This window comes from Sarcophilus harrisii, chromosome 2, assembly GCF_902635505.1.
Source record: "Sarcophilus harrisii chromosome 2, mSarHar1.11, whole genome shotgun sequence".
NCBI lineage: Eukaryota > Metazoa > Chordata > Mammalia > Dasyuromorphia > Dasyuridae > Sarcophilus > Sarcophilus harrisii.
In genome coordinates this window covers 341,488,107-341,513,783 of record NC_045427.1, presented here as the reverse complement: position 1 = coordinate 341,513,783, position 25,677 = coordinate 341,488,107, and the positions used below count along the sequence as shown (strand labels likewise).

The following is a 25,677-nucleotide window of genomic DNA, read 5'->3' as shown; positions in this document are numbered from 1 at the left end:
CCAACAGAGTGAGCTGAAAAATGCCATCCACATTCAGAGAGAAAACTATAGAAATTGAATGTGGATCAAAGCATAGTATTTTCACCTTTTTTGTTTGTTTCTCGTTTTTTTTTTCCCTTTTGGTCTGATTTTTCTTGCACAACATGAGAAATATGGAAATATGTTTAAAAGGATTGCATATATTTAACCTATATTAGATTGCTTCTTGTCTTGGGAAGGCAGGAGATAAGTGAGGGAGGGGAAAAAATTTGGAACACAAAAATTCCAAATACAATGAATGCTAAAAACTATATTTACATGTATTTGGAAAAATAAAATGCTCTGGAGAGGAAAAAAACTTAACTGTCTATAACAGATATTCATGGTTTCACGTTCTTTGTATACTGGAATATTTGTGTTTTTTGATTAATTATTAATAATAGAAAATTAAAAGAAAATATAGAATTCTAGTCTAGATTTTGAGAAGAATGTCTCCTTGTTGCCATGATGAAATTAAAAGAGGAAGACTTAAGTAGAGAATATGTTTTAAAAGTAGTACAAACTTTTACATACAAATATATGCATTCATAATTCATCCAATGAATGAGGAACATCTATAAATGTATATATAGTTTATCCAAACGAATGGGACTAACTTTTCTAACTGGTATGTAATGACACAAAAAAAGCTATGACAACTTCCTTAGGATTTGAGGACTAGGAATTTCTGCTCACTTTTTTATACTAATGATATTGGAAGTATGAGAAATGATTTCTCATACTGTTGCATGATTTCTTTAATTGTTTTTACTTGTTCAGTCATGTTCGACTCTTCATGATTCTATGGACCATAAGTCATGCCAATATTGTCTATGGGATTTTCTTGGCATTCTGTCATTATAGCTAGAGAAGTGGGACTTTTTTTTAAAGCACAAACATTAAATGCTAAGACTGTCATAATATAGCAGGATGGTTTTAAAATCACCCTGAAAAGAAGAAGAAAAAAAACAGCCCATCCCTACCTCTCTCACTTCAAGGTTGCTTTCTTGAGACTCCCTCCACTTGAAGATCACTTACTTGCCTAACAAGGCGTAAAGAATAGAGAGGTTGGGGAAAAGAGAAAAGCAAACAAAGAAAAGGGAAGTTGTCTCACAGAATTAGCAGAAAAGTACATTTAAAACTTTTTAAATTTTGAGAAAATAAAAGTGAGTTTTAGAGAATGTAATTTATATTGACACAATAGAATTTTGTTAACATACATTTCCCATACATTTTTGAAGTTGCGGTGTCTTTTCCTGTAACTGAGGCTACATAGCCATCCCTCCCAGAAAGATGATGCTGAAGGAGCTCCTTGTTTATTCTACTTTCTCCTCTGAATTTGCTAAATGGCTAAGTGCTAGGCACTGGGCCTTAGCTAACATTTATAGTTCATTACTTGGATCAGATACCTGCTCCACAGAGGCCTGAGGGCCGGCGCCCTGTGTGCATCCAATCTCTCTTCATCCTCTGAAGCAGTCTCAGGGCTGTCATGGACACTTCATGGTTCTTTTCTCCAAACTCCAGCATGTGTGCAAAGCGAGGAATGTATAGACATGGATCTATTAAAAACAAAACAAAACAAAACAAAAAAACAGCATATACACACATACATACACACTCAATACCTGCATGGAGAATAAGCTTTTTTGTTATTGGCCTCATGTTTTGTAATTTACCCTAAAACATATATAAATAAGATTGAAGAATGTTTTGAAGCCATACTGGTTAAATAACAAAATCCAAAGTGATCAATGTTAACCTAGAATGAGGCTTCCAAAGGAGTATCTCAGGGACTTGTCTTTGACACTATGCTGTTTAATCAAAAATTTGGATAAAAGTATACCAAATTTGTAGATGATCCAATTTCTGAAGAGCAATTTAGAACTATGCCCCCAAAACTTTAAAGCTATGCATGCCCTTTGATCCAGCCAGTGTCTCTATTAGGCCTGTATCCTAAAGAAGTCATATAAGAGGGAAGGGACCCTACATGTACAAAAATCAATGATCCATTAAATTTTGCCTTTGTCAGGCCACATCTACAGGGCCAAAAGATGTGGCCTGACAAAGGCCTGCCAAGTACTTATCAAGTACCTACTATGTGACAAGCACTGGGCTAAGGGGATACAAAGAAAGGCAAAACACAGATCCCACTCTGAAGGAGCTCTTAATTTAGTAGGGAAGACAAAATATGCAATTGAATTAAAATTAATTTATGAAATTATAAAATTATGAAATGGGGACAGGCATACCTGATTTTCTGGGTACTTTCTGGAAATGACTACAATTCATGGTGAGAAATAAAAAAGCTGATACTTTAATTAGTATCACAGAGACAAGTAGTGGGGAAGGATCAAAGAGGCAGACAACATTGTAGGGAAAGGGAATAGGATGGTTTAGAGAGGCAGCTGGGAAAGAAGATGAAGAGATATATTTACATAACCTTGGAATACAGCCCAACTTTTTAAACTGTGGTTTGTGACTCTATAAGGGGTCTTGTAATTGAATGTGAGAGTCATGAAATTATGATTTATTTTAAGTACATATTGTTTGATTTGTATAACCTTATTTTATAGTAAATATACATATATATTTTTTCACATGACCCCTAATAATAATATTATATATATATATATATATATATATATATATATATATTATATATATATATAAAATACACACACACACACACACACACACACACACAAAACATAAAGCCTTCACTGGGCCCAGAAATCACATTCACCATAAAAGTTAGGGGTCATGTGGAAAATTTTGTTAGTGAAAAAAGTGTAAAGAAGTCCTGGATCACAGCTGGGAACACTAGGCAGCATGGATAAATGTTGGAATCTGTACAAAGTGTTAAGCCATTGGAGTTGATTTAATCTTAGAAAGAGTTATTTTGGGCCAGAACTTGAAACAAGGTACTAAGTGGAACTGATAGAACAATGCTTGTGTTCACACCTCTAGAGAGCTCATAAGTATCTAAGTACTCAATGGAGTTCACAGTTTGGGAGATTCAGGGTCTAGAAAGAGATATCTGAATTTACACCTTCCTTAGGACCAGAGAAGCATGCTGGGAGATATCCCACAATCCCACTCTCGGAGAAGTAGCATAAATAGAGCACTCTGGGAGATACAGGAGGGTACTCGCCTCAGCTGGAGATTGAGAAGCCACGAGTTGGACAAAGCTGCAAGATCTCTTGGAGCCAGGCAGAGAGATAGGCCTCAACTAACTGGGCTAATTTGGAAGGAGAAATAGACGTTTGCATTTTCACCCAGCTGGCTGCAATTTTGGAGTAATTATTTCAACTGAAACTAAGGCTGCCTCCAGAAAAACCTTCACAGTGAATAGCATTCTTCATAATGAAATCTCTTAATTTTACAGATAAGGAAAATGAGCCCAGGAAGATTGATTTACTTAGCTAAGGTCACAAAGGCAATAAGCATCAGGAGTAGAATTCAAACTCAAATCCTCAGACCACTGAGCTAAAATTCTTTCTGCTATATCATTCTACCTCAGAGAAAGTGAAAAACCAATAATGCTCTCCATGAAAAGACAATGAAATATATTCAATCTTTTACAAACTGTTAAGCCATTGGAGTTAATTTAATCTTAGAGTTATTTTGGACCAGAACTTGAAACAAGGTACTAAGTGGAACTGATTGAACAATGCTCTTGTGTTCATACCTTTAGAGAGCTCATAAGTATCTAAGTACTCAATGGAGTTCACCTGTGTAGGGCTTAGTCCAAATTCACACCTCCCTTGAAGTTCTTAGGGCCAGAAAGCACTCTGGGAGATTACCCAGAATCCCTCTCCCTCCAGAAGGTGGAGTTAACCTTTGGGAGATCACATAAATATAGGGAGCTTTTGAAGGTTGGTGTTAGTTCTTCTTGTGGGACTTAGGAGAGAGAGAGAGACTCTGGAAGAAAGCCTACAAGCTCTAACTTCAAGGCAAGAGAGATCCATTGCATCTTCTAACTTGGTGCTGACTGGAGGCTGAAGAAAGCAGAGGCAGAAGCCAAGGACCTTTGCTGCAAGATCTCTTGGAGCCAGGCAGAGAGATAGGCCTCAATTAACCGGGCTAATTTGGAGGGAGAAATAAACGTTTGCATTTTTACCAGCTGGCTGAGATTTTGGAGTAATTATTTATTTCAACTGAGACTAAGGCTGCCTCCAGGAAGACCTCCACAAGCCCTCATGTAAATGCAAATAGGATAATTCTGGGTTAGGGAGATAGAGTGGAAAATTTGAGGTCTCTTCTTACAAGATTTTTTTAGGGGGAAGAGGGAACATATTAACCACTATCTGTGATACTTCACAGTTAGTTCATTAACATATTCAAATAGTCTCAAAATTATTGGTAAAATCTCAGTTATCATTCCCTTTTTGATATTCTCCTTGTCTGGAGCTGAGGTGGTCTGAATTTTATCTGAAATTTTTATATCAAAGGACCAGACAAGCAGCACCTAAATAGTTTCTCCTAATTCATATTACTAGGCATATATTACTAGGATATGGATTTTAGTTAATATATGATAAAAATTTTAAATTACGCTCCTTTTATCTTAGGAATAGTTTGTAATTGATTTCTAGGTTCTCTTTTGCCATCTATTTCCCAGCAAAATTTATTAACTCATTAGAAGAGAAGGCTACAGAGTCAGACAACTCGAACGATTTACAATTTTAACATAGCAAACAACTATGTACAAACAAGATGTTCACAGGGTAAGATGTAGATAATAAAGGGAAAGCATTAACATTAAGGGAGAAGAACATATTCTAGGCATGGAAAATGTTTGAAAAAGACTCTGCATTCAGGGCTTCTTGAGTACAAGCCCAGAACAATATTAACTCTGGCCACTTAGCTGTTTCACTTGAACTCCTCTTGGATTCCTATAGACAACAGAATTTTTATTACTTATTTCACGCTCAGAATAAAAAAGATGGTCAGTAAGGAAATGAGGTACTCCCTTTTGTAAATAAAAAAAAAAAATTCATTGTTTAACTACTTGAAGAACCTGCTCCAAAAATAAAACATGACGTAAATACGGGCAATATTATTTCTTGTAGTGAAAGGGCAAGTTTTCTAAAGTGTACTCTTAATTTTTCAATTCATGTTTTTCAAAAACCATTTAATCCACAATTTACCAGCAACACTGCAACTAAATTTTTCCTCCCCATTAACGACCCCAAATAACAATTTCAAAGAAGCTAAACTACCAGAAATAGCTTTCTGTATGGTCACAGTGCTTCAATAAAGAAAATATAATCGTATGTAAAAGGTGAAGCTAGTAAAAAGCAGAGGAGTCTTGCTTCATTCATAATAGGATTTCTATTTCTGAATTTTTGAAATTCAAATGCCGAACCAAAGTTCCTCCCAGAGAGACAAAGGTTTTAGACTTTTTTAGTTGTTGTTTTTTTTTTTAAACTGTTAACTCACTCCAGTAAGATCTTTCACATAAATTTTCTCCAAAGGGGGCAATAGCTCCCATTCCTATAGGAATACTAGCATTGTCAGGCTTTGTAAATACATCAAATATTGAAATGCTATGGGGGCGGGGGGCGGGAAGTAAAGGGGATCGATGTGAAGGGGAGGTGTGGTACTGTGTTCTGGTGGACATGGGGAAAACACAATTCCTATGAAACAATAAGGAAGAAAAGCATGATATATACATCAGCAAGAATAACAGTTCTTTTGGGCAGGTCGAAATCTTTGGTTCATGCTTAGATTAACTCCTCAGAAAAAGAGGGGATTGGGGGCCTTGACTGGGCCCCTAAGTCACAGTCACCATAAAAGTTACTTCCCCCATCCTAAAAAAAAAGCGGATTTAGATCCGCTTCAGCTTCTTGGGGTACTAAATCCCTGGCTATGATTTAGGAGGTAATGGCGAAGGCGGCTCCCCAGGGCAGTTTGGGGGAGGAGGGTACGACGGGACCAGGCAGAGAAGGAGCGCCCTCGCTTGGCCCCTCCAGACAGATGGGTGCAGGCCAGCAGAACCGGGCGGGGATTCACAGCAACTCCAAGCCCCTCCCTTCCCTGCTTGGTAATCATGGCTTCTGTCTCCACCAAGGAGCTTTCTGCGCAAACTTCCCAGTTTGCAAAGGGAGGAGAGAAGGCTGAAAGCCCAGGTATGACCCCATATCCTTTTGGGGCAGGGAAGGGGCCCCGTGCGGGAGATTTTACATTCTGAAGCTCCAGAGATATGGAGTAATAAAGAAGTAGGGGAGGGGAGAGCAGGAAGTTCCGACTTCGCCTCCGCCGCTGCTCTCACTCCCGGGCACTCCTTCAAATCGCTGAGCTCCCGGTACACAATCATTTCTTCCTATGCCCTAAACTGTGTCAGCTTCCGTACTTGAGATCTGGGGAAGTCTCTAAGAGGGGTTAAGTGAGAACAGAAATTCCGCCCACAGTGTCGTGCCTCTGGTCTCGCCAATCCATCTCCTTTCCTAAGCATAGGGGGCCCACGGTCGGATATTGTATCCCATCTCCATAGAGACCCATCTTCCCTAAGCAGCAGTAGGGAGTGGGGAAATGGGAGACTAGAGAGAATGACATATTGTCTGGGTTGGGCAAGGGAGAAAGAAAATGGGGGGAGCCTGGGCCCATAAGCTCTTTCTATTGGAGCTGCTACTGCTGACGTGCACTGAGGCTGGCGATTATTAGGGCGACTGACGAGGAGAAAGGAAGGAGGAAGGAGGGAAGAGAACTAGGAGGAAGGGGGGAGGGGGAGGAAGGGGAGGAGGAAAAAGGGAAGGGGTGGGGGAAGGTGCTATAGAACCGGACTTCGTCAGCACCTACTCAGTGACAAATAGCTAACTTCCACCCCCACTCTCATCCCCAGCACCCTCAAGGAAGTTGCTCCGGCAAATAAATGAAGTGACCCCAATGGCAGAAGGCAAAAACGACGCTCAATGGCACTACTAGCTCACGTTCTAGAGAGCCTCGCTCCAGGATCAGCCCCGCCCTGCGCCCGGCTAGCAACTCTGCCCATGGAATCTACAGCAATGCCGGAGGGTGCGCGCCAAGAGGGGATGCGCAGCAGTTTTCACAGCCTAAGAATTTCGAGCCTGGAAATTAAACGGGGATTGATCTTCATTTGACCCTTTTGGGTTTGAGGCTAATTTGCAGCGCTCCCCAAGGGTCTCGTTATTTGGGTGCCAAAAAAACCACCAAAAACTGATCCCTGAAACTGATCCTATGCTTGGCTGAGGAGCAGGCAAAGTGCCTGCCTTCTCAGCTACAAAGGGCTCTGGATTCATACAGCTGCTGCTACTGGACTATTTGCAATCATCCCTGGAGGGCTCCACTTCTTTGGCCATCCTGCCACAGGCTCGAAGGTTGGCCCCAGATCAGCAGAGGTGAGCACTGGTTATCAGCTCTTCTGCCCCTGAGATTGTTTTGTTCTATTCTGGTCTTCCCTATAGTAAATTCTCATTCTTGCCTCTGGCCTCAAGTTACTTCGATGTCAGAATTATGTAGTATTTCACCTTCTTTCTTCTTCCTTCCAGTAACCTTGGAGTCCAAAAAGAATGTGATAGTTCATGGCAAGGTGCCAACATGCTATGAGGTAGGGTCCTTGTCCCTGCAGAAGATGGCAGCAGAACTTTTCTCTACCAGTGCTAATATCAACATCACAAACAGTAATTCCACTACCACTGCCACCACAGTCACTGCAGCCAATACTAAGAATAGCTCCCTTCACCTTCATCAAGCCCAATCTCCACTTCCAACACAGGTGCAAAACCTTAACAACAACTTCGAGAGTACCAACTGGCAGTCATTCTACCCCACTCTCCGAGAGAGGTAAGAAGTCAGAGCAGATGAATTTAGACCGACAGACTTTACTCCTCAGTAGGAAAATATTTTATTAGAGGGGACTGTCTGAAACTGGGGAAGAATCTGTGGCACTGAGCGGAGGATGAATGTTCTTTTTTTTTTTTTTTTTTTGGACATGTGGTATTTGCCTTTCCAAAAGAGAACGGGATAAAGAAGTTATGGCTTTTCCTTTTTTGCTAATTTGAAGGGCTGGCTCTGCTTCTGTCGAGGTTCAAGTATCTTTCAGTGAGAAGGCTGAGAAAAATCAAACTATATGCTAAATGTTTTTAAGATGCAAACCTAAGCATTTTTTCTCTTTGCAATTTTCCAGGAATGCAATGATGTTCAATAACGAACTCATGGCTGATGTACACTTTATCATTGGCCCTCTGGAGACATCAAAGAGAGTTCCTGCTCATAAGGTTTGTAATCATTTTTCCCCTTGTGAACCACTAAAGACCTAGAATCTTTTAGAATGTAATTTCATATAATGTGAAACTGCTTCCATACATGTTAATTACATTGAGCCACCAAAGCCAAATTTGCTTAGATGTCCCCCCCCCCCCTTTTCTGTAGTCTTTATTGACTAGTAAATTTAATTAGATTGAATACAGCTGTTTACCAGCAAGATGTTTTTCTTTACAGTATGTGCTGGCAGTTGGCAGCTCTGTCTTTTATGCCATGTTTTATGGTGATCTTGCAGAAGTCAAATCTGAAATCCATATACCTGATGTGGAGCCTGCTGCTTTTCTCATCCTGTTAAAGTAAGTCTTGCTTCGAAATTACATTGTTTACAAGGACTTGGGCTGCATTGTCATCAATTAAAGTATACTGAGTGCTTATTAGAAGAAAGGCAGTACACTAAGGACTTATGAAATCGATAGCATTTATAAAACTGCAAGGTAAATCCATCATGGATAACAACAGAGCTGATAAATTTCAAATCTTCCAAATTCTAAAGGGTTATCTTTTCCTGGGGAGTATACTCAGCTATTTAAAACAGCATAGCATTTAAATAATGTAGTTCATTTAAATGGTATAACATCTAAAATAGTGTATAAAACCTCCCCAAACTCCACTATCAGTACTTTCTTAAATCTGTTTCACTCTGATTAGGTACATGTATAGTGATGAAATTGACCTGGAAGCTGACACTGTGCTTGCAACTCTCTACGCTGCCAAGAAGTATATTGTTCCAGCTTTAGCAAAAGCTTGTGTTCATTTTCTAGAGACTAGTTTAGAAGCAAAAAATGCTTGTGTTTTGCTCTCCCAGAGCAGACTCTTTGAGGAACCAGAACTGACACAGCGTTGCTGGGAAGTGATTGATGCTCAAGCAGAGATGGCATTAAAGTCAGAGGGCTTTTGTGAAATAGATCAACAAACATTAGAAATTATCCTTACCAGGGAATCACTAAACACCAAGGAGGTAGTTATCTTTGAAGCTGTTCTGAATTGGGCAGAAGCTGAATGTAAAAGAGAAGGTTTGCCAATTACACCAAGAAATAAGAGGAAAGTATTGGGAAGAGTTTTATTTTTAGTACGAATTCCAACTATGACACTGGAGGAGTTTGCTAATGGTGCTGCTCAATCAGATATTTTAACTCTTGAAGAGACACGCAGCATATTCCTATGGTATACAGCTATCAAGAAACCACAATTGGAGTTTCCACTGACAAAAAGGAAAGGCCTTGCCCCTCAGAGATGTCACAGATTTCAATCATCTGCATATCGGAGCAACCAATGGAGATACCGTGGACGATGTGACAGTATCCAGTTTGCAGTAGATAAGAGGATATTTATTGCAGGACTCGGATTATATGGATCAAGCTGTGGAAAATCTGAGTACAGTGTGAAAATTGAACTTAAACGGCTCAATGTTGTTCTTGCTCATAATCTGACCAAGTTCCTTTCAGATGGATCCAGTAATACATTTTCAGTCTGGTTTGAACATCCAGTTCAAATTGAACAAGACACATTTTACAATGTTAGTGCCATCTTGGATGGTAATGAACTTAGTTACTTTGGGCAGGAGGGAATGACTGAAGTTCAGTGTGAAAAAGTGACATTTCAATTCCAGTGCTCCTCAGACAGTACCAATGGCACTGGAGTCCAAGGAGGACAGATTCCAGAGCTTATATTCTATGCGTGAGACAGTTTGAGGATGGTATTCCAATACTGCTATGCACATGAAAGGGTTCAAAACTAGAAAATTCTACAGCTGTTTCTTGTTCGGCTATTACATTACTCTTAAAATAGCAGCCTCTCAAACTAAGTGAAAGAATGCTCTTGGATTTAATCCTATTTTATTTATTTTATATGTAGACAACTAATTTACAGATTATGGCTGACAGAATGTTCTAAAGTAGAGCTGTTATGAACCTATGAAATATAAAACATTTTTCTTTATTCTAAACATTTGTACATTCATTCAATTTTTAAAAAATTCCTTTGTGTTTCATGCTTTACTAATTCCAAAGCATAAAAGTCAACAAATTTAAATAAATCACTGGGATTAAATGGCCCCTAGAGTCCCTTCCGTCCTCTGTCAATTATCCTATGATAATCCCATGTCACAAAAAAAGATACAAGATCTTACCCAATCATGAGACTTTCATTTCTAATATGAAAAATGCTGCTTTAATTTTCCAAAGTTTTCTAGGTTGCTTTGATTTAACAAAATGTAGAAGATGACAAACTTTTATTACATTGACAATTCAGGTTGATTTGCTGATATCCTTGAGCTTTCTTGTAAAGAACAAGGCTATGGAAACCAGTAGAATTAAAATTCAGTGATATCCATTTCAATACTAACACAGGAAGTACTATTGTGAGTAAACTATCCAGTCAGTATACGACAATAAATAATATTAAGAAATGATTGTAAAAAAGTTTGCTTGTTCTATTTCAACCTCAAAAGGCAAAGGATGTCCCCCAAACAGTATTTATTCTCTTACTGAGTTAATAGGGATCTATTACCACTGATCCAAAAAGACCTTATTTAGAATAATATAATTTAGAACAAACTCTCAGTAACAGGTTAGTTTTATACAGTGTAATTAGTATTCTAGAGCTGTGGAAAAATATTTTAAATAATAAAATCTTATATTTGTTTTGAAAATCCATTCCTTAAAATCTTATGATTTTAACTAGCTTGGGCCAAAGAAGAGATATAATCTCTTTTGCAAAGATGAGGTCCACAGGTATTTTGAAACATTCCATAAATTGTCAGATTTATTTCAGTGTATTGTTCAGTTTAACTGGCTTTTCTTCTCCCCTCTCCTCTTTTTTCTTTCCAAAAAAATTCTTTAAGTAGAATGGTTTTCTGGGAGGGGGAGGATACAAGTTACATAAAAACAAGTTTTCAATTAAAATGTATTTTTAAAAAAGAAAATTTATTGTATATAATAAAATTCAATGGCTTGGCATATCAAGGCTGTATAGAGACAGAAACAGGGAGCAGACTTATAATTCTGACCTGGGACTTAACTATACTAATGAAATTATATCTCCATTTACTAATACATGTTATCATCTCTGCAATTTATAATTTTAAAGACTTACTTAGAACAGAAGTGTCAAACACACATGGACTCATGAAGGCCAGAATCAAATTAAAATGTAATTGGAAAATATTAACAAAATAATTTTAAAGTACAACAAAACATGTAATATAAAAATATATAGGGCTTTGTAACTTCCATTTTTCTTTGAGTCTGACAGCACTGGATTAGAATACTGGGAAGTTACATGACTTGCCCAGAATCACACAACCTGTACATAGATGAGGTAGAACGTGAACAAAGTTCTTGTTGGCATCTACCCTTTTAGCATGTTGCCTCACTGATGATACATTGCTGGATTTCAAATACAAGTGAAAAACCATTAGCACAACTGATAAAACTATCCTTATGAACCAACAATGGAGAAAAATCCCAGATGTCATTTTTTTAAAAGGTCAAGTCAAGAATTTATTAGGGGTCTGCTATGTGTTTGGCAGTGTGTTAAGCACTGGGATTACACATAAAGTTGTTAAAAAAAAAAAAAAAAACTAACACTATTTTTAATAAGAGTATATCCAGTCTTCTATTCTTGCTTTAAAAGGTGGATCCTTAAATGATGCAGCTAAACACTGTTCTAGTACCCTTTTTGTCATCACTAATCTTGCTGCTTCTATCACTTAGAAAGTTTGAAATTAAATAATTATAATCATGATAGAGTAAATAGCTGGCAATGAGCCTGATACTTAAAATGTCTTGATAAGTGATACTGAGAGTTTGGTAAGTATATATTCATATTAAATTAAAATATGATTTTCAAAGTTCTCAATCTGTTAACTTTCATGATATTTCATATTGTCAAGCAGTTCATTCATTTTAAAAAAGACACCATCATATCCTTATGGGCATAGTGCTATAAAGGAAAGGATTGTAGAGGCCATTGAGTCCACTAATAAATGCTTTTATCAGGATCCTTGGTTCCCTGAATATACATCAACTTCCAATAAAACTAACAGCTTTTTGGGGGTCTTGCTGAAAGCTACCTTTATAATATTGATGACCTCAGCTCTGCCTTCTGGTTGTGAAATCCAGGAAAATGAATCCCTTCTTCTCATTCTCCCTAATCATGCCTCTGTCTTACTACTTTACAACCCCCTACAGACTCCCACATACCACCATTTCAGAAAAGTTATGCAAAGTACCATCAGAAATTACTGAGCAGATAAAGGGCACTATGGTACAGGAAAATACAAGATTTAGACTCTGAGAACTTGGGTTCAAATGCCATCTCTGCTCCTTATGTAACTTTATATAAGTGACTTCATCCCTTTGGGTCTGATATGTAAAATGAAGGGATTGTATTAGATAATTTTCAAAATACCTTCTCATCTAAAAATCTATAGACATCAGCAAATTTTATTTTTCTATATAGTCAGGACTGAAAATCATAATGTAAGCAATTTGCTTGTTTTGCACTGAGTCTTAGGCAATTAATCATAAATAGTTTTCTAAAGCGTTCCTACGTCTGTGGCATTAAGACTTCTGGTCTCCTTCCATAGTAGGTAGACATATGGTGATTGTTATCTAGGTAAAATGATAGCTTTCACTACAATATTAGGTTAGTGGCAATAACACCTAATAATTGCCTAATCTAGGACTTGCTCAATAGAGATGCTTGGGCACATTGCATGTAATTTATGAATCTCAAAGATAATATTTGCAGAAAAACTATAGGGCATAGACAGTTCTCAAATGAAGAGTGAGGTAAAAGTAGTTCTAGTTTCTTTCCTTTCCAATGGCTAACTGATACAGATTAACTTTAACATAAAAAGATCACACACAGATAAATGCTTCTAAGAGAATGATTGATTAAAATTGGTGCTCGTAGTAATATTCATCTAAAAAAAAAATATGAGCTGGATTTGATTGGAAAAGGACTCCACAACCTTTTATTCAAGACAATAAAAAATTTATACATCATTAAGAGTTGCTAAGATATGTAATTTTCCGATATATTGCCTATTGCCTTCAAAGGGAATGATTATCTCCCACATCTGGGTTAAATGCTTCAAACAATATTCAAGTTTCTGTACCCCAAAATAGATCTAAATTGTAAGGGGCTTTTTGTAGTTTCACAAAACTTCCTTACCTGGACAATCTCTGGATTTTCAAGTGTTCCTTCCCTACCACTTCTATTTCTTCAAAGACCATGGCACTTTATTCTCTGGCTTCAAAAAAAACAAAACAAAACAAACAAAAAAAAAAAAAAAACCCCAACAACAACCCAATACTCCTTCAGAAAATAAGCCCTGTCCAAATACTTAGAAAACAAAAACATACCTATTGCTGGAGCATTGATGCAGAGTTCTCTGGCCAAAAGAAGAAATGTTTTCCCCAGCACATAAACATTCACCTATTAAAACAAATCCAAAACTTGGAGTTTATATTTTTAATGTTAATATTTTTTAAAGATATTCCACTATAAAACAGAAACAAAAGTTGTTTGACCATAACTCTGATAACAATAAAATCTCAAATTTTAAATAGTATTTATGTAAATAAAGTTCTTTGATATAATTTCTTTTGATTTTCACCAGTTCCAGCCTATTTTTTCCAATCTTATCTTACTCTCATCCCCATATTCATTAATATTCCAACTACATGGACTATTAGCTCTCCTTTACCAACATGCACTTCTCCTGCTTCCATGTACTCTTACAGACACTTGAAATTAATTCCTTTAGCATGTCTAGCCACTGAAATTTTTCTCTTTAAGACCTATAAGAACTGCCACCCCCAGAAAGTTGTTCATAATCCCCTGAGCTAAAAGTATTCTTTCCTTATTTCTTGCATTTTCTTATAGCACTTACCAAACTCTTTTGTCTTTTTCACATTTTATGTTATTTTTACACATATATCTCCCTATTATACTTTTTAAGTTTCAGCTGAAAACTTCCCTCATATTTTACTGGCAAAATTTAAGCCATTTGCTGAGAACTTTCTTCTCTCCTATTTATCACCAAGATGTCTTCTACCATTATGTCCTTCATGCCTGCCTCAGATGAGGAAGTGGCTCTTCTTGCAAAGTAAACCCATCTTTGTGTGTAAGTGTTGCCATTTAATGCCATGAATTGCCTATGATCCTGACTCTCATTTTTATTCAGACTCAGTCAACTGGTTCCTTTCTTATTACCTACAAACATGCTCCTATCTCTCCCTACAAAAAAATCTTCACTTTATCCATAATATCGCCATTGCCAACCCACTGCTAACCTGCTTACTGTGGGCTAAAGTCCTTGAGATGGCTTAATTTTTTTGACTCTCACTTTTAATTCTCTGCAGTTAAGTTTCAACTTATGATTCTGTCTTCAAAGTTATTAATCTTTTAATTGCCAAATCTAATGTCATTTTCTCCATCTTACTGATGAAGGACATGGTTTCAGAGAAACCTGGGGAGACTTTTAAGAACCTATGCAGAGTGAAGTGAATAGGATCAGGAAAACATTTTGTTCAGTGACACTATAGAGATAAACAAATTTGAAAGATCCAGGAGTTCTGATAATTATAAATGACCAAATGTATAAAAAAAGAGAGAGGAGATATACATACATTTAGTGTGTATGTTTACATATTTGTGGTTTATACATATACACAATTTTTTTTTCTTTTAAACATGGCTAATGCAAACTTTGTTTTGCTTGACTATACATGATTCTAACAAGTTTTTTATTTTTCCTTCATTCTCAGTTTTGAAGGGCAGAGGAATGGGGGAGAGAGAGAAGGTAAATTTTTGCTGATTTCCAATCAAAAATAAAAATAAAAATTTACAAGTGATCTTTAAATTTCCAAATTTAATCTCTTTCTGAATTCTAATTCTGCTTGACCTTTTTGTAGCCTTTGATTAGTGATTACCTTCTTTTCTTTGACTTTCTCTTCCAGATTTTCTTAGAACATTGACTTCTCCTGGTTCTTTCTTAGGACACTGCCCTCTCCTGGTTCTCCTATCTATTCTGTTTCCAACCATTTCTTCTTAGTCTCCTTTGCTGGATCTTTATTCATGTCAGACTCACTTCCCACATGTCTGTCCAAAGCTCTCTTATCTTCTCATTCAATCTTGTTTCACTTGATATCATTTGTAGATTCAAGGATCAGCTCTATACTAATGACTCTCAAAACTACTTCCCCAGATTGAACAACTCTTCTGACCTCCAGTCCCTCTTTTCCAATTGCCTTTCAGATACCTTAAAGGCCATATGTTCAAAATTGAACTCATTATCTTGCCCTCAAAACCTTTCTTATTCTAGACTTTCTTATTAATGGAGGGTACTACCACTGTCCCAGTCATCCAGGTTTACATTCTAGGTGTCATCTTTGAATTGTCACCTTTATCCTTTCTATCCAATCAGTTGCCAAAGACTGCCTATTTAACTTTTGTTACATTGCTTGCAAACATTCCTTATCTTCTCTTCAAACTCTGATCACTTTGTGATAGGCCCTCATCACCTCACTGCAACAGCCTGCTGTTGGTCTCCCTGCCATCTATATCTTTCCCTATTCTGATGCATTCTGTAATCAGCTGTTAAAGTGTCTGGCAATGAATTCCCAATTTCCTTTTTACAGATGAGAGTTTTAAGCTCAGAAGAATTGTAAACTGACTAAGGTTATTTGGCTGCTAACTACAGTTAGCAGGTCAACTAAGGGTTTTAGTAGACTCCAATGACAAAGTTCTTTCTATTATACCACAATCTTTTCAATAATGAAGCTTGCTTGAAAGGGAAATTATACCTGAAGAGTATGAAGAAAAAGAAAAGTATATGTTACATTATCAACTACTATCCAATCACTATTCAACATAAGTATTAATGTACGTCACCAGCTATATACAAAAATCTGCCCATTTATAGAAACTGATAATAATTAATCTGTCCCTTTGTTTTTTTTTTTTCCCCAATGCTACTGATTTCTACATCATATAATATATAATGTCTCACCAGGACAATTACAAAAGCCTTCTTCAAAGTAGTATTCTTATTTCTCCATCCCTCCTAGACACAAGCCATGAAGTCCATCTTCCTAAACCTCAGAGAAGATCATCTTTCATATATCTCCTCTCCCCGAAACCCACTGTTTCAAAGCATTGCAAAATCACAAAATTTCTGTATTTGGGATCATTTGACCCTGTCTACAGCCAAAAAGGAATCCCCCTCTACATTCTGAAAAGATGGTTAATTCTAAGTTCAATGTTCTACTATACCACTGTATGTAACTGTGATGAGCTCAAGGTTACCCATTAAAAAAAAAAAAAAAAAAAAAAAAAAAAAAAAGCACACATTCTTACCCACTAGTCACCCAGACCTTTAAAACTAAAATCTTAAACATTTTACTATCATTTTGTACTCATTCTAACTGATTTCCCCCAGAAGACAATATATCCCTAACCACCATCATGAGAATACTTTCTCCCATGCTATTTACTAACACTGTAAATTAGAGGAAGAGAAGAGTTACTACTCCTCTCACCTCTTCAACATTCTTCCTTAATCACTACTACTTGGGAATCCCTCTCCTCCTTTCCCTCAATTCACTCAATATGCCTTTATCAACCTATAAACATTTACTGTGTGCAAGGCATTGTGCTGTACAATGGGAATGTAAAGGTCATCTTCTTTTTCAAGAAGTTCAGATCTGTCTCAACTATCTCAACCCTTGCATATATGCTCCAGGATAGAGTACAAAGTCTTCAGTACTTTTGAAGGGTTATAAGGATAGAGGTGCAGGTGAGAGAATTATAAAGTTATCTAACAATTACTTCCAAAATCTTGCCTTTTGTTAAGATTATATTAACTACCACTGCTACAATATAATGATGAATACAGAGAAGTATGGAAAGACAAACTAATGCAAAATAAAATAAGCAGAATCATGAAGATAATGTAAATGTAAATGAAAAGGACAAAGTAAGAACAAAACAATTGAAAGTGGATTTTTCTTTTTCATTCATATATTATGAGGGATATCTTTCTTAGAAGGGATGGGGATAGAAATATATAAAAATAAATGACATTAAAAACCAAAGATATCAGTAAAATTTTATTTTTAAAAACACCAATATATAAATATACCTTGAAATTTATCTAATTTAGGAAAAAAATTCAAAACCAATATGCATTCCTCAAAAATGTATAGTTTTATTTATTTGGCTTTCAATTCTAGACCATTAAAGGATACAGCATCACCCATATCTGATATCCAAAGGTCTTAGTAGCAAAGTTGCTTCAGAATTTGACCTGAATCATGTTACTGTTTCCACAAGTCCGAGTAACCTTTCCCTAAATCACTCTAGTTCCTTTGGAACTATGAGTCTCTGATTTTTTTTTAAATTGGCTATTGTCAAGCCTAAACAGAATTCACTTTTATCCTAGACATTGACAGCTTCAATTGAAGAAGAGTTGTTTTTTCCTTCTGGTTTTACTGAATTTTCTTGTATCCAACAAAACTGGCCTTAGACCACAGCTTTCCAAATACTTTGCTGTTCTACAAGTCCTGTCTCTTAGATGGTCAGCTTTACATTTAAAGATGTTTGAGTCTAGCTTCATTTATCCTTTTCCCTTCACATCCCCCATTCTAGACAAATTTTCCTAGATATTTCTCTAAGGTAGAATTTCATCTCCTGTCTCTATAAACATTGTATGGGCTATCTCCTCCATGCCTTCTCCCTCCCTCATTTGTATCTCTTAGAATCCTTAACTTTGTGGTTTAACTCACCTCCTCTAGCAGGACATTCTTGATTTCTTCTAATTATTAATGTTTTCTCTCTCCAAATCAACTTGTGTCTATTTATTTTAACATCCCATCAATCTGAATTCTTTAAGTATCATCTGTAAGTGCTATTTCTCTTTCATATGCCCCTGAAGCTAGAGAAAACCATGAAACCATGCTGACCGGATCCATTACAAATTTATTACATAATCTCAATTCTACCCTAACTGCAGCAAAGGGATCCTTTTAAACATATCTAATAGATTCATTATCCTACATTGTCTTTCTTAAAAAAAAAAAAAAAAGTTTATAGTCTTTTTAAAAATAATTCTTGTTTTCCTTCCCCAAAGTATCCCTTCCCTATCTGATAGCCATCCCACCCATGACTTAAAACCTTCTTATTCCTCTTCAAATCTCCTATAGTTCCACTTACCTCTTTCCCACTGAGAGTCTTGCCTTATATGTTACTTTAAACAAAAAATTGAAGTCATTTCCAGAGGATTCTCTTCTTCCCTCCTCCCCAGTTCATGTCATTTACTAGCACCTTTTTCATTCTTGTTTCACAAGAAGATTTTGAACCTCTTGCCAAAGCCTACTCCACCTGTACTTTTGATTCCATCTCCTATTTTTTCCATCACATTGTCCTCATTGATTCTTTTTTTTATTATAATAACTTTTTATTGACAGATTCTTTTCTTAATGCCTATGAATGCACTCATTATTAAATATATTAATATATATACTAATATACATATTTTAAATATATAATTTATACTTTTTCAGTTTTCTCACACTTTTTTCTGTACCCACATACTCCATATTCTTTAGTACAATGATATCAGCCTCCTTGCCAATAATCCATCCCCCAACTCTGAGAATTTAATTGACTGTCTCCTGTACCCCCAAGCCTGAAATTTTCTCTTGCTTCATCTCCTTCTCCAACTTTTCTGAATTCTTTCTAGGACAAGCTAAAATCCTACCTACCATAAGAAGACTTTCCCAAATTCCTTAATGTTAGTGTCTTCTCTCAAAATTATTTCCAAATTTTCCTAATTTTATCCTTTTTGCATATAATTGTTGGCATCTTGTCTCTCCTCTATTAGACCATAATTTTTTTTGAGTAGGGATTTTGTTGTTTTTTAGAGTTTTCCCCTATTTGTATCCTAAATGGTTAACTTGACTTTATAACCCAATTCCTTTGGTTTCTCAATCACTGGGGCAATGTGGCACAATGCATACTGTGCTGGATTTGGAATTGTGAAGATAAAGACTCAAATCCTGAATCTCTAGTTATAACCTCTCTAAAGAGCAGTCTCATCTGTATAATGGGAATAATACAGTCTAACACAGAGAGCTATTTTGAGAATCAAAATAGATTATTATAGGAAACCACTTTACAAGATTAAAAGCTACTCTTCATCACTGCCACTTTCAGTGTCTCCCTCTATCACCATAACTCACAGATTTCTCTTTTAAGTTATCCAATTTTAACAACAAATCCAGAAGTTGATGACCATTATCTACCAACTAACAGTCACCCTTCTTTCTTAATGAGTTCAGTACCTAGCTCATAATGTATTTCTTTATTTTAATACTACCCCTTTATTCCACTTTAGCTATGGACAAAGATGACGACATCCTTGAAATATTACACTTTCTGGTTTATAACTTCCAAATTTTCTTTTATTTGATAATTTTTTTCTAACTCTTTCTTTATGTTTTCTTTGTGCTTTATAATGTTGAGCCCTGCTTTGTGCTTACTTTCATCTCTAATCCCATTCTTCAGCCTAAATTTTCCTCCCTTCTCAATTCTGACCCCTTAGCAAACCAATTCTACTCTATAGTATCCTCTGTGGGCAGCTGGGTGGCCCACTAGATAGAATGCCAGACCTCAAGTCAGGAAGACTACTCTTTTTTTCCAGTTTAAATCTGTCCTCAGAGATCTAATCGCTGTATGTCCATGAGCAAGTTACTTAACCATTTTTGCTACAGTTTTCTCATCTGTAAAATGAGCTGGAGATGGAATGAGCAAATCACACTCCAATAACCTTTGCCAAGAAGGCCCCAAATGGGGTCATGTAAAGTCAGACACCACTGAAAAACAACTGAACAAAACTATCCTCTCTACTCTGTTCTTCAATCTCTTGTAATCTAGTCATATTTACCATCTTTTTTTTTTTTTTAAACAAACCTCAAAATTGGATTACTAACACTCTAACTCCCTCCTATTCAAGTCCTGCTGAACAAAGCTAAAAAAATATAGAACTGTGATGACTAGGTTCCTTATAAACTTATGGATACCTAATTCAACTAGGATATCACAAAAGCAAAGCATTCTACTCCTTCCTAAGCAATTCAGTCTCCTATACACTATAGCAAGTGTTCCAAATTTCTAAGCCTTCATTTTAGACTCCCTAATGTAATGTTCTCTGGGAGCAGGCTTCTTTGGGGGGCTTCTGGGAACAGCCTTCGTTTTAGTTCAGTAATCACCGCAAATGCAGCCAGGTGTTAAAGTCCAAAATTCTTTATTATCTCTTTCAAAGTCTTTATCTCCTACACTTGGGGCTCAGCTAGTTTTCTGGAGGCCTTCCGGAGTCTTGCTTTCAGTGGAGAAGCGAAGGAAGAGAGCCTGCCACCAAGGTGTGGTGGGAGATGGGATGAATCTGAGTCTAAGGGTTCAAGCTCCAGCCTTCAGCCTCTAGCCTTCTGTCTGTCGGCTTGTCTCTCAATCTCCCTGGCTGAGGCTTCTCCCTTATATGCTCCACACTGAGTACAAACCAATCATTATATCACTAGGAAACCATTATTTGTTGTAGGATTAAATCAATGCTAAACTAGATTTAATCATTGTCTCCTCAATTCTACTTAGTTTCAAGTTCTGGCCCATAACATCTCCTTGTAGGATTAAATCAATAATACTGAACCAGGCTAAATTAGATAACTATTGTCTCTATCAATTCCACTGACTTAGTACATTGTAAGAATCCTTTGTTTCAAGTTCAGAGTTCTGGCCCATAACACCTTAACAATATCAAGAAAGAATATTTCTAGGGTCTAAAAACTCCTTTTCCACATTTCCTTATCTGAAGGTGAAATGAAGACAAAAAAGATGTTTCTTGGCAAAATCTTTTTTTTTTTTTTTTTTTTTTGCTGAGGCAGTTGTGATTAAGTGACTTGCCCAGGGTCACAAGCTAGGAACTGTTAAGTGTCTAAGATCAGATTTGAACTCAGGTCCTCCTGACTTCAGGGGTGTTGCTCTATTCACTGCAACATTTAACCACCCCTCTTAGGGAAATCTTTAAGAGTTAACTAAAAAGTTAACTAAAATCAAAATATTTCTAAATGGGACTTTGAACATACTTAAGGGCTCTCTTCTCTTTGTCCATTCCCTAAAGCAATTGGTCCTAAGGCTTATCCTTTTTCACAGAAAAAGGATTAAGGTACAGATCAGAGAGAGGAACTCTATTTATTCCAGAAGGGACACAGTCTAGGAATGAATGAGATGATTACCTTGCTATTTAAATTCTGAAATGTTAACCTCAAAATGGATTTTTCCATTTTGTGATTTTTTTTTCTTATATAAATTTTTTTCTCATATAAATTATCTTGGGGGAAAAAGAAATTGTCAGAAGGCAAGGGGGAAAACTTATGTTAATTTAATATGGGACAAGACCTCTTTCAACTAGAAATGGTTTGGATATTAATGTAAAAGAAAATATTCTGTGACAGACTTGTGTTTAACACTTAAGATGGTCTCAATATTCATTCTTCTAAGAACTCATGCTACCTGACTCCAACCTTGAGTTGAGGATCTTGCATCATCCTTAACACCCCCCCCTCCCATAAAGACTTTATTATTGGTTCCCTTCTCACCTCACATTGTATTCTAATTACTATTCCCTCCCAAATTCTCCAGAAGATTGTCTCCATTAGCATCCCTCTCCCCAGCTCTAATTTTTATTCTTTATCTAATAGCTCCCCTTCCCTGCTGTCATTTAAATATCATCTTAAAAACGAAAAACCTTAACTTGATTTACCTTACAGGCCAATTATTAGCCTATATATTTCCTCCCCTTCTCAACTAAACTTGAAAAAAGTGGTGTCTCCACTCTCTTAATACACTAAAATCTGGCTTCTGACTTCAACATTCAATTGAAACTGCTTTGAAATCACCAATGATACAATTTTTTAAAATTACATATTTTTTTACAATTGGCAAAAGTCCATGTCTTTCATCCCAAATGCACCTTTTCCCTATTGTGCCACAGTTCTCTTTTATTGTCCTGATCCAGTTTCCCAAATTGTCCCGCCTCAGTTTCCTTAATTGTTCTGCCTCCTTCCCCTTAGTTGCAACCCCCCCCCTCCTCTAGTTCATTAAGACTAGTATAACTCAAGAGATTATAAATTGTCAATGTGTAAACTCAAAAAGGGGGAGTCCAGACTTTCTGTCTCTAGCCAGACACTTTCTTACCTCCCCCCATTAGTAAGAATTTATAACCCTACCCCCAACCTGTCAGAACCTGATTAATGGTTCCTGCCTGGAGATTCCCACTCACCAGAGTTTGGACTCCATCCCCTGCCTTTGTTTAGCTACTGTGTATAAATATGTCATGGAGAACTCACATTCTCGGCTGGATGCTGGATTCTTGGAGATGACAGCCTCATTCAGCCCTATGACCAAACCATGGATCCATCTGGTCCCAGTAAATCTCTCCCTTTCAAATAAAATATTAAAAACTCTCTAATCTCTATCTTGCCTCAGTTTCTCCGGCATTATACTCCTCATCCCCCAAAGAAAATGAAAGAAAAACAAACCCTATTTCATACATGTATAGTTTAAAAAATCTGGGGCCACATCAAAAAATTTTCTTTTTATGCACCAAGTCCTGAGTCAAGGGATGGGTACCACATTTCATCATGAATTTTCTGGAATTATGGTTGGTCATTATACTGAAGAGAGTATTTAATTCTTGTGAAGTTGTTTATTTTTAACATGTTTTCATAATTATATAAATATAATATATAAATTCATAATCATAATTCATAATTATCATAATATAACAATTTATAATTGTTCTGGTTCTATGTCCTTCTATGTCCTTCACATTAGTTCATAAAAGTCTTCCCAAGCCTCGTTGAAATGATATCCTTTATCATTTAATAGTATTTCATTAAATTGATATACTTGTCCGATTCTCCAATTTATGAATACCTCTTTCAGATCCTTTTTCTTTGCCACCTCAAAAAGAATTGTAAGTATTTTTGTGTATCCTTAGTTAACAGTTTGTTTTTACTTAGGACTAATTCCTCCCTCCATATATTCTCCTCATTTAACTTGCCCATCTCCCTTTCCTTTCCTATTTCTTTGTAAAGTGAAATATAGTTATGCCTATGTATATATTATTTTCCCTCCTTTGATGAGTTCAAATGAAAGAGGGGTTAAAAGTGATATTGATCCTTCTTATCTACTATGGATATATATCACACACATATATTGTATACTATACTCCCTGTGATGGGGACAGGGGGCAGAAGAGACACTGAAACTGTCCTCCTTGACTATGGGGGAGAAGCTATGGGGGTGAACTCTGAGAAACTCTCCTCTGTTAGATTCAAGTACATCCTTTTAGAGTTCTGAGCTACACTCATTGTACTGTAGTTTTTAAACTCTTGTAAAAAAATCTTGTTAAATTTGTGTCTAAGCTTTGTTTTAAAGTGAGGTTTTCCTTGTAGATGTTTTAGTCATTCTGTTCTTCCGGATCTGTGTTTTCGGTATCCCTATCAACACAATTACTTTTTATGGTGAGATTCTTTCTTTCATTTCTTCATTTGTTTCAAGCCTACTTCCTAACTTTATCAGGACTGGGCTCTATATACTTCTATGGGGAATATCTGGGCTGGTCTTGCTGTTGCTTTATTCCAGGACCACAGAGACAACTCTGGCTGAAAAACTAAAAGTTTTCAGTGCTTCTAAAATAGTCTAATTCATAGTAAAATCTTTTTTTTTTTTTTTTGAAAAAAAGAGAAAAAAAACTTTTACTGCAAGTGTTAGTTCTTTCTAGAAATCAAGTTCAATTACATGATGTTAAAACTTCCATAGAGGTAGTGCAGATGAGAATACAATAGCTAAGTAGCCTAAGTGGATACATCAATCAAAATTTTAAGGCTTACTCTGGGAAAGAATTCCTTGTAGACTATAGTAAAATCTGATTTTGTCACTTTGGTCTAACTTTTTCAAGCTCCTGATGTGGGTCTGAGTCTTGACAAACATCAGACTGCTGTAGGACTCAGACCCTGGAATTGAATCTTGGGGAATAAGCAAACAGAATTGGAGTGACAGAACTACAGGCTTCTTCTTTGCTCTGGAATTCCTTCATTAAAGGCTTCTTCAGATTGGGATAGAAGGTGAAACTGAAATTTGCTGCTTTTGATAAACTTATTCCTTCTCCTTGCCCAGAGCCTTCTACCACTCCATACAGTACCTGAATTTCCAATCTCTCCTCAATTCATTCTGCATCAGAAGCTGGATAATTAAAGTTGACAGCTGGTATCTTTTGCTATAGTGAGTTGATATGAGTGCCCAGTATAGTTCTGGGACACCCTCTTACCCTGATTCATAATCTCTCCCTGGTCACTTACTTATGTGCTTCCCATACAATGTACATCTGGCTATAACTGTCCCCAGACTCAATACTAACTTATGCTGGAAAAATGATTCACCGTGACTTTTTCTTGGATTTCTCTATCAGGATTCAGTTTGATGTATTTTTTAGATTTTGTAGAAGTGCAATTGGTGAGGGGAGCATGCCTTGATGTATGCTTTCTGTTACACTACCATCTTGGCTCCACCTCCAGAAATGATCACTTAATTGTTGAATCTAATGGCCTTTTCTCAATTCTGATCCTTTTTTATCCCTCAATAGAATGACATTGTTGATCACTTTCTCCTCTTGGATATTTCTCCTCTCTAAGTTTTCTTAACAGGGCCTTCTTTTGATTCCCCTTCTACCTAACAATTCCTTTTCAATCCCCTTTGTTGATAATTCACCTTTATCACACCCACCAATTGTGGTTGTCCTCCAAGGCCCTCTTCTACTTTATGTCTCACATTATCATACTGAATCATATGATTCTCAAGTCTATATATGGAGCCAAAGTCTCATTCCTCTATGACCAACTTCCCCTTATACATTTCAAATTGGATATTCTATAGGTGTTGGAATCCTAGTGTTAATTTGAAACAAGTTACCACTCAAGGGAGATGTTAGAATCCTAGTGTTAACTCAATGGAATTGATACAATGCTTGTATTCACACCTTTAGAGAGCTCATATAAGCAAGAAGTATTTAAGTACTCATTGGAGTTCACAAGTATGGGAGATTCACAAAAGTTTTGTAATTTTGTGATTCATACCTCCCTTAATCCCTCCCTTGGAGGGGAGGAGTCAATCTTTGGGAGAGCTTATATAAGAAGTGGACAGAGGCTCAGTCAATAGTTCAGCTGAAAAGATTGAGAGGGGAGCATCAGTTAAGTTGAGGAGAAGCCCTCTCTTGGAGGTGCAACCAGATTCAGCACTCTGGAAGAC

At 36.6% G+C, this 25,677-nt stretch overlaps 2 protein-coding genes and 1 long non-coding RNA gene across 6 annotated transcripts in view; 2 read left to right on the top strand and 1 right to left on the bottom strand.

Annotated features, from left to right (window-relative positions):
- BRF1 (BRF1 RNA polymerase III transcription initiation factor subunit) overlaps nt 1-25,677 on the bottom strand; it is a 153,277-nt gene that overhangs the window by 71,632 nt on the left and 55,968 nt on the right. For all 3 annotated transcript variants that reach the window (XM_031952992.1, XM_031952994.1, XM_031952993.1), the window contains 2 exons: nt 13,674-13,746; nt 1,428-1,577 (listed from right to left, as the gene is read on the bottom strand). In XM_031952992.1, the coding sequence (XP_031808852.1) occupies nt 1,428-1,577; nt 13,674-13,746 (223 nt within the window). The remainder of the gene's footprint in view (nt 1-1,427; nt 1,578-13,673; nt 13,747-25,677) is intronic.
- On the top strand, nt 6,029-7,179 carry LOC116421608. The gene is made up of 2 exons (XR_004232065.1): nt 6,029-6,149; nt 6,863-7,179. It is a non-coding gene; the product is annotated as an uncharacterized LOC116421608 (long non-coding RNA).
- BTBD6 (BTB domain containing 6) overlaps nt 7,204-25,677 on the top strand; it is a 35,616-nt gene continuing 17,142 nt past the window's right edge. Inside the window, exons 1-5 of one of the 2 annotated variants that reach the window (XM_012549498.3) lie at nt 7,204-7,379; nt 7,530-7,824; nt 8,168-8,258; nt 8,482-8,600; nt 8,953-12,204. In XM_012549498.3, coding sequence (XP_012404952.1) covers nt 7,613-7,824; nt 8,168-8,258; nt 8,482-8,600; nt 8,953-9,985 — 1,455 coding nt within the window. In that variant the 5' untranslated portion in view covers nt 7,204-7,379; nt 7,530-7,612 and the 3' untranslated portion in view covers nt 9,986-12,204. Of the gene's footprint in view, nt 7,380-7,529; nt 7,825-8,167; nt 8,259-8,481; nt 8,601-8,952; nt 12,205-25,677 lie in introns of those variants that run through there. The other variant, XM_023503486.2, reaches the window with a different exon arrangement.